Genomic DNA, 16,211 nt, shown 5'->3' on the forward strand with positions numbered 1-16,211 from the left:
TTATTACACACTTTTCTAATATTTTAATTAGTTTGAATTGTCTTAATATTGCCTAAATTTAAGCGTGTATATTTCTTGATTTCATTGTTCCTCTTTGTAGTGTGATCGGTACACCCACTCGCGAATTTAAACACACCTGATATTATCTTCGTAAAAATCATCGTATCATAGAAGAGCCTAAGAGGTAATTATCAGTGAACAAAAATTCTATTGAAGTACAAGCAGTCTACGCATACAGGGTAAATAATATAAACAAGTTAGGCAGAAATTGTATGTCTGTTTGTAAATCAACTTTTTGTTTAATAATTTTTTGAAGTGTCGCATGTCGAAAGCGAAAGTAGGTTTTCTGAAAATTAAACATTCCAGTTTTTAAGTTCAGTTTTATATGTGTTAAAATCAAAGTTGAAAATCTGTTCACTCAACCAACATTCTTATTTATCCAGGGAGTAATTACTTATACTGTGTTCTGTAAGTAAAAAAAAATTACCAAAAAACTGGAAAGTCTGAATTGGTTAACATCTTTATCAAAGCATTCAGGTTATTTTGCTCTACATCCTGTTCTCTATCCGAGTTGTTTCGCCCTGTTTTCAATTGTAGAAGGACTAATTTGGATTTTTTTTTTTTGATTTTTTGTTGTGTGTGTGATTAATTTTATGTTTTTATTGCATTCCCCTTCAGATAACATCTGAAAACAACATTAAAAAAAAAAAAACACCAGCAAGTAATTTCTTTAATTTTTCCCAAATTAACTAGTCCTTTGAATTCTGACACAGTCTGACAACTGTTGATCAATGATTTTTAATCTCAAGCACTGCATAGAAACTGATAGCGATTGGACAAAATTCAGGCATATACCGAACTTGGTAACTTAATTTGCAAGTGCGAAAAGCTCAACTGAGTTGCCAAGATCAACCTACAGGTAAAATTAGAAGATAACCACCCTTGAAAAAATCATGGTGGCACATATGTAATAAAATATCTGGTATGAAAACTGTCAAATCAGACAAATTCAACGACTTCTTCTTTCTGAAAACCGAATTAGATGACTAATTCTTATCTCCCTAATCCTTCCATAGGAAGAGATGGGATCAAACAATTTGCAATTACAGAACCCGAAGTAGAAAATGTTCTCAAGAAACTTAACAATGTGAAGGCATCCGGTCCTGACCTTATTAGTCTGAGACTTTTGAAAGCTACATATTCCCAACTGAAAAGTCTGTTGTATAAGATTTTCATGTTATCATTTTTCCTAGTCATTTTTTCCCACTGTGAAACAGGTGCCAGTATTTAAAAATGGAAATGTGTGAGAAATCAACTGATTGATATTTCAAATTTATTCCGCCAGGCTTTGGACTATGGTCAGGAAATTCACATGGTCTTTTGTGACATTTCTTAGGACTTTGATAATAATAATAATAAAGTCTGTTATTTCAACAGAATTACATATTTAGTTGGAAGACAATATGGTCCAGCATTATATACATAATTTACAACATAAAGTATAAAATACACATTACATTAAGTATAAAATACACATTAAGTTTAAATAACAATTTTAAATAGATAATTATCATAATATTACATGTATATGATAGGAATTCACTACATACTGTCTAGTTTTTGGTCGACATGTTAAAGTAATTATCTAAGTGTGTCCTTTTAAAACATTCAATTGTAGAACAGTTTCTTATGCTGGATTGTAAATTATTCCATATCAAGCTACCTGACATAACAAAGGATCTTTTAAAATATTCTGTTCGAGCTTTTGTTGAATATAATAAATTTCTTTCGCTCTGTCTTATGTTTCTAGAGCTCACCTCATGTACATATTTAAAAATATAAAGATATTCAGGTGTTAACTGATGAAGTGACTTGAACATTAAAATAGCATTTCTGTATATAAAATAATCAGGCATTGGCATCCACCTCAATCTGTCATAATGTTATGCACATTCAAAATTATATGTGCAGCTTTTTTCAGTAGTTTAAAAATCTTATCTATATTTACCACATTTTTGGAATTAGACCATACAGTGCAACAATATTTAAAATGAGGAAAAATGACAGAGTTTTATACCTTTAAAAGCGATTCAGGTGACATAAAGCTTTTTAAATGTTTCAAAACACCACCTTTCTTAGATATCTTTCTGGTAAAAAAATCAATATGATAAGACCAAGATAAATAACAATCAACATTAATACCTAAAAGTTTGGAATGCTCAACAGTTTCAAATAAATATTGTCTATATTAATATAAATTTTGCGACATTTTGCTTATTTCTGTTGAGTACCAATAAGCATATATTGAGTCTTTAAGGTTCACTGTAAGTTTATTATGTTGCATCCATTTAATTGAGTTTTCAAGATCTTCTTTGAGTTTTTTTCAATAACATCAATATGTTATCCGGCCAGTTCTCCGGGGAGAAATAAACCACATCAAATCGTTAGGTTCCAATATTTATTGCAGTTATATGGATAAACAAAAAGACCCTGCAATAACAATACATAAATTGATAAGACTTGGGTAAAGAAAGATAACCCTGATAGCATAGATAAATTCTATCAGTCAATTAATTAAAATGAAATAGTTATAACATAAAAACATTACACCTTCTATAGACAATATGATAGTTCTCATATAATGCATTTTCTTAGAAAAATGTATTTGTCTGTTACGCATGAATCTCGTGTACAATATTCCACATCTAATATATGATTTAAACACAATGACGTACAAAAATTAATTTAGCATGAAATATCTAAATAAGCATAAAAATCAGTTAAAAATAAACTTAATAGTTACTGACTGAAAGCCAAATATTACCAAGCAAGCAAATAATATTAGATAAGCAAATTTCATAAAAATGTAACACTTCCTTACCTCACACTTAGGTGCAAAGGTCAGTTTCCCAGTATATCAATTCATTACAATACTCTGTGCAATGACATCAGCAGTGTCATGGTTACATCTGAATATAAAATTACAATAATAACTATTGTGCTTCAAAATACGCACAATTACATGTAACGCACAACACAAATAAAACACTTACTAAATCAACTTTATAAAATTTATGTTTTATCAAAATAATATTTTGATCATTTAGACTTTATATTTATTACTGATTTATATTATCTCATTTATCATGTTATTTAACTTTATTCTTAGATCATTTTATAGTTTTATAAGTTTATAAGTCAGTCATCCATTCATTCAACTCAAATCACTCAAAATTTTGGGGACAATTAGCAAGATTATTACTAATAAATACCTTTTGAAGTAGAGGGAGTTAATAATGGTGACATAGGCATAAAGTAGACAATCAGACTTCCATCAAAATTAATATTCCAAGATATTCCAATAGTTACTGAGTTACAAAAATGTCTGCCATCTGAGATTTTTAAATGTATAGAGAGTGACAACAGGAACAAAAGGATTTCCTTCCAAAAGTGCATGTGACTTTCTACCAATTAAATATCCAATAATCCAAATAATCAATACTACTGAAATTCCAAAAAAAGTAACAATCCAGGGTCATATTCATGAACTTAGGTCATATACTTAATTTAAATATAAAAATATAAATACGAGGTAACTCACTGATTTTGTTTCTGAATGAGTTCTGATTGTTCAATAATTAAAAAGATCAAGTCAAATTATGATTTTCAAATAATATTTTATTAATAAATCTCATCTTAAATCATGGAAATTCTGAAAGTAAAATTATCTGTACATTCATTATAAAATTCACTCTTCCACAAATACATTTATCAGCAACATCTTGAGATGTATCGTCAGCATATATAGTTGCATGAGAATGAACCAAATAATCAGGATAATCGTTAACAAATAGAATAAAAAATAATGGCCCCAAGATAGATCCTTGAGGTACACCTATAATAGTAGCCCTTGGTTTTGATAAAGTACCAATCCAAGCAACACATTGTTGTCTAAATGACAAATAAGATTTGAACCATTTTAAACTATTTTCACAAACACCAAACATTTTAAGTTTATATAGTAATATAACATGATTAACGGTGTCAAAGGCTTTACTCAGGTCTAAATAAAACACCTGTTAAATTCCCTTAGTCTATATATTTTAACCAACGATCAATTAAACTATTTAAAACAGTTTCACACGATTGCTAAAACCAGACTGACAATTTGTAATTAAATTGTTTATGGATAAATAATCATAAAAAGAATTGTGTCTGGCATGAAGGTTTATAGTTTAAGTTACATTAGGTTTAGTAGCTATTCAACTGAAAGCATTGCCTTAAACGGTTGTTTTTCAAGTTGGAAACCAGTGAGAGCTGGTGTTCTGCAGAGATCCATACTTGGCCCACTATTATTTCTTGTCTTTATAAATGATATTGTTATCAATGTCAATGCATGTATCAAACTATTTGCCAACAACACCAATCTATTTGTTATAGTAGAGATTCCAGACATCGCAGCATTGTGACACAGAAAAAAATCCATCAATGGGCCATTCGATGGCTTGTTTGATTTAATGCTAAAAAGACATAAGCGATACTATATCACGTAAACTCACAAGAAGGTTCACCCCCTTTGCAGATAAACAATTTTGATTGGTTTTTAATTCTCTGATGACGGTTCTCGGTATGACCATATTGAGTATATTGTTAAAAAGCTTACACTAGGATCAATGTTCTTTGGTTGATTAACAATTGGTTTACACTTGAGGAATATGGGGATGTCGCATGGGGCAATGACCTTCCGATTTAATTGAATTATTTCCTATCATCTACTATTAAGATGTGGAATGAACTCCCTGTAGCCACTCGTAATTCAAGATCACTGAGTAATTTAAATTGCGTCTTAATGTATCTAATAATATCACACAACCATTGTACTATTACATTGGTAGTAGACTTGGTCAGATCTTGCTTGTCAAGTTACACATGAACAGCAGCTCTCTCACCTGTTCAGGCATAACCTGGTAGCCAGTCCTATTAAACTGTTCCAGTGGCCAAGTAGAGACAAGCAATCATTTATTACTTGAATACAACAAATACTCAGAAATCCGGCTTAACACTATCCAAACTTTGAGTTTTGAGGTTTATATTAGTGTTCTTTTTAAAAGATCTGATGCTCATACAGCAGAAAAAATACTGAATTATTTTTAAAGGTAAAAAAGTAAACAATCTGTAGATTAACACTAGTATTGTATGTTTTTTTTTCTAATGCATTTCATTAAAGTCCTTTTGTTTTCCTTTTCACATATTATTTTTCTATTTCATTATTGTATAAATATATGTGAAATATATTATTTTTCTATTTCATTATTGTATAAATATATGTGAAATATATTATTTTTCTATTTCATTATTGTATAAATATATGTGAACGACATATTAGAGTATGCTGATTCAATGTGCTTATATTTATCATATGATAGGAGACGGTTAATATAAGCTCAGGCTTGTTTCAGAATCCTTATAATGTATTACTGTTATATTAATTACAATTGATGTATTTATTTGAAATAAAATATGTTTAAACTAACATAACAAGCTGAGAAATATTTCAATTAAGAGTTCAAACAAATATGTAGGAAAGTGTGAAATTCTTGTTTGTATCTGTTTTCGAAGTAAAATCTTTTGTTCTGTTTCTTTGAAGCATATTATTGAAATAAATTGCACATTAATGTTTCATAATAATCAATTATGAAAAACAATGTATGAAAATTATTAATATATTTTCAGGAAACATCAAAATGTATAAAAACTCTTTCAACTTGGCAATATAATGTACAATCGTAATCGCATTAATAGGGGAGAAATGACAGGGCATGAATCGACTCAGGGCGAACAGGTAATTGGGGTGAAACAGGGCATGAGTCGACTCAGGGCGAACAGGTAATTGGGGTGAAACAACTTGATTAAATATAATTAAACATTTTTGTTCAGTATTGAATTCATAAAGATTTCAGAGTTATACTTTACTACTAAATAACAAATCAGTAGGGTAATGCTTATTCAAAGTTTTATGTATCATAGATATATAAATAAACAAGTTGCATGTAACTATACTACATGTATACTACTAAATTTATATTACACATTTCATTTCAGACATTTTATTGAAATAAATCAAAAGGGTATTGGATACACACCGCCATGAAAAACATTTCTGCACATTTTATATTAGTGCATTTTCTTCTTGTGCTGTAAAGCCTAATCTCCTTAATAATTTCTAAATATACCCCTATGTTGTGAAAACAATGGCTGGCCTTCAACTGGCTCTATATTTTCCTTAAAATCCCTATCTTTTTGGCAATGCCCTATAATCCCTATATTTTTATTTAAAATAGCCCTGTGCCCTATATCATTCCTATAAAATGAAATTAATTGGTTGAAAAATTTAAAAAGTTGCAATTTTCTCCTCGATTGAATATATCTGTTTTTCTACATGCACATAAATGTATGACCTGTTAGTTTATTCTACAAATTAAAGAATCCTGTGCAGGTTCGGGAGTTCAAAGAATTGGCCTGCAGCAGTGCTAAGGTTGTCGTAAAAGGCGACTAAATAGTGCTCAGATCCCTAGCCGGGGGCTAGGGTGCTCTGCCCACAGAGCAACTGGGATGTGTGCCCCAGGTAGTGGAATGGGGTACTCCTGGCGTGTTACATGCTGGGGTTGTCAGGCTATAATACGGAAAACCTGACCGCAAACCATAGTGGTGCACTGTGTTGGGAAAGATGCCAAGTTCCTCGCACGTTAAAGAACCCTACTGTGGTATTCTCCCGGAGTAGGAACCATAGGGCTCCATCAGACGTTAAACCCCAACAAACAAACAAACTAACAAACAAATTAAAGACAATTGTAGTATTGTTTTTTTTCTGAGAATTCTTGTTATTATTTCACTCAAGTCTGTGTGCTGGACTACAATAACATGATACTAAGACAGCTTTGGCAGTTTGCAGATCTGTGGTTACTGAAGACTTCAAGATGTTCCAAAGCTGTCTTGGTTTCCCAGCAGTTGGTGTAGTATAGTCATTTACAAGACATTAAATTTCCCATGCTATTTATACATCCTTCACTTACAGTGACTGTCACTGCATTAAAAGTCGGCTAACCCCATATGCCATTCTGAGCTGACACATGTAGAATCAAGTCTTCTGTAGGTTAAAGTTAAGGATAATCCAGAGTTGTCAAATGAAAATTGTGAAATTAGCATTGAAGCCTATGGGAAGTGGAATTAGTGGTTTCTAAGGCTTAAGCTGAAGCCACGGCAGAATGAAAATTTTATTATACCCTACGCAACAGAAATAACTTTTTCAGATTTTTTTTCTAAATGCTTGCGGACTATGAGATGATTTTTGGTATATAAGTTCCCCATGATAAGTCACAGGTCAAATGTACCTTTTGTTCTGCTATGATATATACACTACAAATATCCTTCAAAATATGCCTTTTTTTTAGTTATAAAATCAAAATATGGAAAATAAGTCCTTTGCCTGCTTTTTTGTCCTGTCTGGTAAAAAGTGTAGAAAATTAGTAAAAATGTCTGATATTGAATTTTGAAGGTTGTAATTGTGCACAGGGGCTTGCTCCTACTACAGAATATGCAGCCCAACTAGTATATAAACATGAAAATGGTGACCCCAGAGTTAGGGGCCTTGGCTGTAACTCCATTTTTTTCAATATAAATCTAACACATATCCACTTTTTATATGTATTTGTTTTTGGATGTCCTTCTTTTAAAATGAGCAAATTTAGGCAAATTCCTAATGCTTTAATATGATACCTTTTTATGTGTCTCCCTTTCCCTGGTTTCGCTAGAATGGTTGAGTGTGGGTATACACAGCATGACTTAGTGTTCAACATCTTGTTGCATTATTACAATCTCTTTGACATCATAAATCCATCAAATTTTTTCTAGATAGAGTAAAACAAATACTATCAAATGATTATGTGTGACTATGTTTGTTGAGGCGTTTTACTTCCTTGTGTAGCAAAATTCAGCAAAAGGAAATTCAGCTATTTTGACCAGTTATGAAGACAAAGGCCTGCTTTCTTAAAGAATCTCCATTTGAGATTTCCTTAAATTCATCCTCAACTAAAATTTTGATCAATCAATCAAGTCACTTGAAATTGAAGATTTGAGGAAAAACTGAAGGATTTGAGGAAAATCTCAATGTGAGATTTTTTACGGAACCCAGCCTGTTCTTGTTTTACAAGCTATACACAATGTATAAGTTAAAACGCAATTCATCTTTAGGGTTCAGGCAGTAACAATTTTACAAAAATGCAAAGCCATTCAAATTTCTATTGTAAATGTACCTACTAGAAATAATTGTCTGATGTATATATAATTCTCATCTTCCCAACTGACATGAAAGTTCAGTCAAAGGATATACATTTTGTAGTAATGGTAATGTCTGTCTTATGCTTCATGTCTGTAATGCCAATTCTCACTGTAAACTAAACATCCTACTTGAAATTTAGAATAATCTTGAACCTATTGATTTCCATACTTATTGGTCAAAGGTTATAGGGGTACAGAGTCAAAAAAGTAATTAACTTTACATCATGAACAAATTACAATGACATGCTTTACACAGATCTTTCTTCTTGTTATCAGTTCTTGTCTGTTATTGTCTGTTAACCTTTCATAAAAAACTTCTTCTTTGAAACCATTAAATTGATGAGGCTTAATTTTTGGTGGACTCACGTTTGACGTAGGTTGCTATAAATTTGTATCTGTTGTTTTCATGATCTTTCAATCTTATCTTGTAAAACAGGTAGAATGTGGTAATCATTGGGGTTGCATTCTATTCAAGAAGGCTGAGTTACATTTTTTTAAACCGGTTAATGCTTGTAAGAGTTTTTGCCCTTTACCTGCCAAAATTACTGATTTTCACACTTTTTTGCTTTTAACCTCAAACAGGTTAATCGTAAAGAATTAATAGGGCTACAATTCTTTCAACAATGCCAAAATTGTATAAATTGTATACAGAGAGTCAATTTTATTATCTCCCCCCCCCAACTTAAAAATAGGAGTTATGAATTGATTTTTCATGACAATCCCTCCTCTTAAAGAAGACACATATTTTCCCCTATATTACCATGAAAGTAACCTACAGTTTGATATCAGTTTGTTTTGACGTTTTGACAAGAATTGAAACTATTTGTTATTACTTAAGCCAAAGCTTCAATTGAGTTTGGTGCAGCTAAATCTCCCTATGAAACTGGCACATTAATGGGAGAATGTTGAATTTTTTATGTAATATTGTAACCCCTATGAACATCATAATGTTTTACATTGAATTGAAGACTCTCGTTTGATTATTAATCTTTCATTTTATCTGTGACATTGAGTAGAATACTTCAGCTATGTATGCTTAATATTTCCAACTTTTTTACAGATAGATAGACTCCGAGAATGACAAGACAATTATAAAGAATTGTTCAGAATGAAGTGCCAAGCTACAGTTGAAGGAAAAGTTTGTGGATCAGAAATACCTCCTAACACAAATTTCTGTCCAGATTGTGGAAATAAAGTTGTGGAAGATGACAGTTCCACTCGCCCCTGTCCTAGGTGTTCTAGTCTTGTTACTGAAAGACAGAGGTTTTGTACATCATGTGGACTGCGAGTAGACCTAAGTATTTTTCAGCTAACAAAAGTATTATGCCATGGATTTTTGGATGGCAAGCCATGTGGAGCAGAGCTATTACCTACTGCTAAATTCTGTCATTTGTGTGGAACTCCTCAGTCTCAAAATATAGGTGACTTATAATTATTCAAAAATAAAATTACAACTGCTTTTCTTTTGCAATGTATTCAACTGTACTTTCCTTAAAAGAAGGGATAAGTAGAGTGAGAGGGACTTCTATCTTTTTAGAATGTGTTAAAATTGTGAAATGTTTTTAAAGTAGCAAGCAGCACTGTTGGGCTTTCTTTAGTTTGTTTCATATTTCATTATATTACTATTGTTATACTGCCCCCATAAACAAAATTTTGAGAGGTATATAGAAATTACCATGTCTGGCAGTCTGTTCCTTTGTTTGTCCACATATCTTGTAAGCACAACTCTTCATAAACTAAGGATTTTTATGAAATTTTGTAGGAAAGTTAAACATTAATGTTGATGCATAGGAAGGAATATATATATTGCCTGATGCGTCCAACAGGAAGATAATTCAACTTTACATGTTTAAACTTTGTATTTTGATAGTTCAGTGTCATGTGGGGATTTGCTTGTAGGAATACATGTATAATCATTGTCTGATGTCTCAAAAAGGAGATGATTCAACATTTAAAGACATTCTATTTGTTAGCTTGCTCACAGTATTTCTAGTTTAAGTAAAAAAAACTGAAAAAATAACTTGAATTGGTCTATATAGGCTTGAATGATACTAACTTAAGTCATGAATTTTATTAATTTAATACACCTATAATACAAGATCAAAAATGCAGGTTCATGAGAATTTGTTAATAAAGCACAAAATTGACATCTTCTATTAAATTCTAACATAGCTTAACTGATGTTTTCAAGCTCACTTAATGCATATGTCATTAACCTGCAGTGTAGACTATATTTGTATGGTCCATCTTGAACACATAAATACTTTCTTTATTAGTTTCAGCTGTAGGTTACGAGTCAGAAGATGAAGTAACAACCAAGCCTGAAAAAAAGGATTGTGAAAAAATATTGGAAGGTATTTTATCTTTTTAAAGACATAGACAGTTTTCGTTTCTCCCTAATGAGACATGGATAGTCCTATTTTCAGCCATATTAGAATACGCTTTGTTTGTGATGTTGCAATAAAACATTTTATTGTGTCTTGTAAAAACAAAGGAATTTCAATAAGCTGGACATTCTGAATTAGTGTACTAATTAGTAGTCACAAAATTAAGTTTAAAAGTGAGAAAAAATAATGAAACACCGCTAGGAAATCTCAGACACCCTTGGGTAAGATTTCATAGGTTACAGAACTTAACTTCTTACTCATGGTTGTCTGAAGTTTCTCTGTCTTGCAATCTTTATGGTATTAGATTCTTTTGAAAATATTTCAAGATTTCATGGAAAAAGCCACTTATTTCAGAATAAGTGGCCAAGTTGATAGTAATATTAACATTGGTCATGCCTTGGCCTTTGCTGTAGATCTTTTGTCAGTTTCCATGTAACTTTCACTTTCACATTCTCGGCATATGATGACTGGTAACAAATATTTGAACTTATCAATTGCTTAATCACATTATTTCATGATGTTGTTATGTTTTTTAATCATTAATAATATGGTTTCTTTTTTTGTCATAAAATGGTTAATGATTTTTTTGGGGTTCATTTTAAAAGTAAATTAGACCATACTCACATAATTTTACAGCTTTTCACTTTAACTTTTATTCAGGGAGAAAGCATTTTTCATGTTGTAATATTAAATATTCCAATATAAATAACTGGTTTAAGTAAACTGTTAAGATTTCAATCTTTCAATAACCCATGTCTTTGATAATTGATATTATATTGCAATAATTTACACAGAAAATGTTAGGAAACAAGCTGAAGAACATGACAACGTCCATATTAGATCAGAGGAAAATACTGCATCTACAAGTAGATCAGAGAGTCCTGAGATATGGAAACTTCCAAGTTTGTCCTCATCACCAGAGTTAGAAGAGAGTAAAAATACTTTAACAGTAGAGACTGCCCAAGTTGAAGTTCAGGAAAACATTAGTGGTGATAACTACGATATGATACCAGAATTTAGAGATGAGAAGCAGAATGAATTAAAGTCTCTAGCTTCCAGAAACTCAGAAGGTGGTCAAGAAAGAGCTGAAGATGAGAAAAGTGCTGAGTTAGAGAATGAAGATGTTAGAGTAACTAGAATGGAAAGCACAGGAGGTAATTAAAGAGCACTTAGTTAATATTCAAAAGAGAAAAAAAATCTTATGTTATCAGGAATAATTAAAACCTGAAAGTTTTCATAGTTCAATTAAAAAAATATATTTTACTTTTCATCAATCTTTAAATAACATTTTTGTTATTTCAAGTTTTCCTATGTACACTTTATTTGGTGTGATGATATTCTGAGTACCTATTCAACATATAAATTACCAATTCTTCTTTTAAAAAAGAATATTTTATTTGAGTAAGTTCAGAAAGGATACCAAAATATTGTGAAACCTCCACAATTTGATTTTGGTTTTTGGTACTCAAAATAAATGCCTATGCTCTGATGGTTTTTGCGAAATAGTCAGTGACTTTTAATTACTGTGCATAGGTCAAAAAGGGATACCCATCCACACCCAATGACATGTACTTTCTGGAAATGTCATTTAACCTAAAAGTTTAGATGCATACCCATAACTAATTCAGGTGAAAAGTATCAAATAAGATACACAAAAGTATCATATGAATGTTTGCTAGATACACAGCAGTATCACATTGGATTTATTATTATATTACCGGTATTTTAAACAACTTTTAAATAGCACCAATACTGAAATATTACTTTTGGCCCTTTACCTAAAAATTATATTAAAAACAGTATACAATACAATTGTGCATACAAATACAATGCGCAAAAAGGATAATATTAAGACTTATTAAAAGTTTTTAAAAAATCCAATTCTGAAATTAAAAATTGCAGGCACAGAAATCAAAAATTAAAAACAAATAAAATAGGTATGAAATTGTGACATAAAAATGAGAAAACAATTTTGATAAAATCTATATGAATTGAGAATTAAATGATTAAAAAAGACTGTAAATCAGCAGAGGCTAATAAAAAAACCCAAATTATCATTAGAATAATAGTGATAAAAATTTATAAATATTTGTGGGATGATTCTGATGTGGAGGTCCAATAGTTTAAAAAGAGTTTCTATTAAATGTAAAGGAATGTCTCTCTGTTTAACGTAATAGGAATGTCATTCATATGCCATTTTGAACAGGTTATCTCTGTAAGTATTTACTATTTTTATAGGGGTTATATGATGAGGCATTTGTTGTGTTTCATCATATCTATTCCTTTTTCTATTACATGTAATATGTTTCTTTAAATGTTCAACTGACTGTTTATTTTGTATAATGGATGGTGAAATGTTTCAGGCTTTAGAAGATGCCATGTCATAATGTCTTTCTTCGTATGTTTTTGTCCTTACTCTAGGTTGATATAACATGGTAATGGCATGTGATAATAAAATTCTAGATGGTTCATACCATCCTAAAGAGTTAGTTGAAAAAAGGAAGTTAATTTCATGAAACAGCAGTTCTTTCATGCTATGATCAAAAGAGAATATATTAAATATCTAATAATCATTCTTTTCAATTTTTTTATTTTGTTTTTGTTCTCTCTCTCTCTCCAAGTTAAGAACAAGCTGTGTATACACAATTGATACCTCTACCATCCAAGTAATGCTAACTGAAAACACTTATCCATTCAGGTTAAAGACTAAAATACCAAGTGCACAATGGCATCACTTTCTGATATTTACTTCCTAAATGTTTATTAAAATCAATTTAGCAGTATATGAGTAGTTGAGGATACAAAAGTAGGATGGAAGGATGACCAGAAGGGCAGACATCACATCCTAATCACTAAGTAAAGTCCTGCTTTATAGCCAGGGGTATACTTACAGTATTTTTTTTCATGAACAGTTTTGTTTCGTTTTTAGAAAATTCCAGTGCTGATGGGGATGTTGAAATGGTTCACCAATCATCTGATCTTTCCAATAATAATGTGACGGAAACAAATGAATCCTCTGTTCTTGACAATATGGACTGTCAACAGGCACCCACTACAACTTCCTGTACTCATGAAACTCAGAGACCTCAGCAAGACAGTGATGATTTTAGAGATGCTAAGCCTGCTGTTCCTCCAGTTATTAGAGCATCAGATCCTATAAAACCTCACCCATTTATGCAACATGATGAACTTGAGAATTCTGTAGAAAAAGATAGATTGAATAAAGATGGAAGCAGTAACATTGAAAATGGTGAAGATAAACAGAAATATGAAGTTGTGGGACAAGCCCGAGTGAAAGACTTGGTTAATAGATTCCAAACACAAGTTAGCATTGAAAGGAGTGTTAATGAATTAGAGGAAGGAGCCACAGGGGGTCCTGAACAAGAGGTTAGTAGGTCACAGGGAGAGATGGAAAGTCAACAAGGCCATGGTAGCCCATCACTCAAAAGAGAGATAAGCCAATCATCTGGGGATGGTAATGGTGATCAAGGATCTGAAGATGAATCAGATGACAGTGATGAAAATGAAGATGATCAAAAGGAAGATGAAAGCCAGCCTAACAGTAATAAAAAGAAACAAAAGAAGAAAAAAATAATTGGAAAGTCTAAGAAAGATAGAATAAAGAAAAAAGAGAGAAAAGAAAATAAAAGAAGAAAATTAAATCAAGGAGAGGATGGAACTTCAATGGAAACTACAAAAAAATTAAAATCAAAGGAAGAAATAACTTCATTGCCAAAAAAGGTATTTGTTTATTATAGCTGTCAAATATAGTACTCTGGGTAAAGATGTTTAGATAAAAGAAAAGAGTGGGTATCATATGCCTGGTAAGCTTAATACTGTGCATATTTTGTAAGAGCTCTATGGATTAATTTAGATGAAACTTTATATGAATAATAGACTTTTTGTGTTATTAGATATGCAAAAATGACCTTTTTAAAGAAGCTTCAAGGAGGGCTAGCTCATTTTAAGTGTAAAAGTTTGTAGGCAAAACCCCACCTAAAGCTACAATGGATCATCGTAAAGCAACACCTATTGATTTACTTCGACATTCTAATAATAGCAATGGTGACCATGGTTTTAAACAAGAGATGAAAAATACAATATGTTTAATCTAGAAACTGTACAGATGAATTAGATAGTGATATTGTTGACCTTTTTCAAAAACTACCTCAACCTTTATTGATAGGGTAAATATGCTTCTTTTTTTTTTAAAGGAAAAAGTTTGGAATAATCATACAAAACCTTTAAAATATACTTAATAAATATATCACGGAAACTCCATTTTATCATTGTTTTACTACAGGTTTTGCCCGAATATAGCTGAAATATTGCTGCTCGGGGGTTAAACCCCAACAATCAATCAGTCAACTACAAGCTGACCCTTTATGCTGCATTATTTTAACCTGAGCGAAGTAGGTCATCTACTTACCTGTTTTCCAAGCGATTTAGAATTTTTACATGTTAGTTATTGGGGAATTTTTCGTCACAGATTTCTAAGAAACCATTGGAAAGAATGATGAGATTTTTGGTTTATGGCTTAAGCATGATGACTTTATTTATACTGTTTTCCCTTTCCAGCTTTCTAGGTTTCTGCTTCCTGTTTACCGAGTGACTTAGAATTTTTTCAGTGTGCGGTATTGGAGAACTTTCTGTCACAGATTTCTCAGAATCCATTGGAAGTAATTACTTGACATTTGGTATATTGCTTAAGCATGATGACTTGTACCTTGTCTCCCCTTTTTAGGTCATCTACTTCCTGTTTTCTGAGTTACTTAGAATTTTTACATGTGTGGTATTGGGAAGTTTTCCGTCACAGATTTCTCAGCACCCAAAGGGATGATCATTTTTTTTCTATATGGCTTAAGCATGTTGACTTGTACTGTGTCTCCCTTTTCCAGCTAACTAGGTCACCTACTTCCTGTTTTCTGAGTGACTTAAATTATCTACATGTGCTGTGTGGGAAATTATCTGTCACAGATTTCTCAGCACCCACTGATAGGAATTATTAGATATTTGGTATATGGCTTAAGCATGATGACATGTACCTTGTCTCCCCTTTCTAGGTCATCTACTTCCTGTTTCTTTAGTGATTTTTTAGAATTTTACATGTGCAGTATTGGGAAATTATCTGTGACAGATTTCTCAACCCCCATTAGAAGGAATGATTAGGTGTTTGGTGATACAGAGATTAGATGAGCTTTTAGGGTATTTCTAAAGTGCTCACATATTCTAGAATATTTTTGAGTGATCTTTTAAACAAATTTGAAAACTCTCATTAGATGAAACAGTCCTATTTCGGAGGTAATTTAAGGCATACAATATCACTGTTTAATAAAGTTTCAAATAATTCTGCCAAGTATTTCCAGAGGAGAAAAGTTTACAAAGACAGAAACAGAGTGACGGCTATAGCTTAGTGCACTCCATCTTTAGCTGGAACTCGGTATACCACTAGATTGAGTTTTATCAAAATCCTTTGACCATTTCTTA

At 31.5% G+C, this 16,211-nt stretch overlaps 1 protein-coding gene across 5 annotated transcripts in view; it reads left to right on the top strand.

Annotated features, from left to right (window-relative positions):
* Positions 1-101: 101 nt before the first annotated feature.
* The window catches only part of LOC148614562 (E3 ubiquitin-protein ligase rnf213-alpha-like), a 115,084-nt gene continuing 98,974 nt past the window's right edge, over positions 102-16,211 (top strand). For 2 of the 5 annotated variants that reach the window (XM_088588727.1, XM_088588731.1), the window contains exons 1-5: positions 128-239; positions 9,398-9,758; positions 10,614-10,691; positions 11,519-11,878; positions 13,654-14,465. In XM_088588727.1, the coding sequence (XP_088444853.1) occupies positions 9,446-9,758; positions 10,614-10,691; positions 11,519-11,878; positions 13,654-14,465 (1,563 nt within the window). In that variant the 5' untranslated portion in view covers positions 128-239; positions 9,398-9,445. Of the gene's footprint in view, positions 240-320; positions 469-9,397; positions 9,759-10,613; positions 10,692-11,518; positions 11,879-13,653; positions 14,466-16,211 lie in introns of those variants that run through there. The other 3 variants (XM_088588728.1, XM_088588732.1, XM_088588729.1) reach the window with 3 other exon arrangements.

The sequence above is a fragment of the Perna viridis genome, chromosome 6 (genome assembly GCF_037379345.1).
Source record: "Perna viridis isolate PV_CMFRI_1.1 ecotype Kerala chromosome 6, ASM3737934v1, whole genome shotgun sequence".
Classification (NCBI taxonomy): domain Eukaryota; kingdom Metazoa; phylum Mollusca; class Bivalvia; order Mytilida; family Mytilidae; genus Perna; species Perna viridis.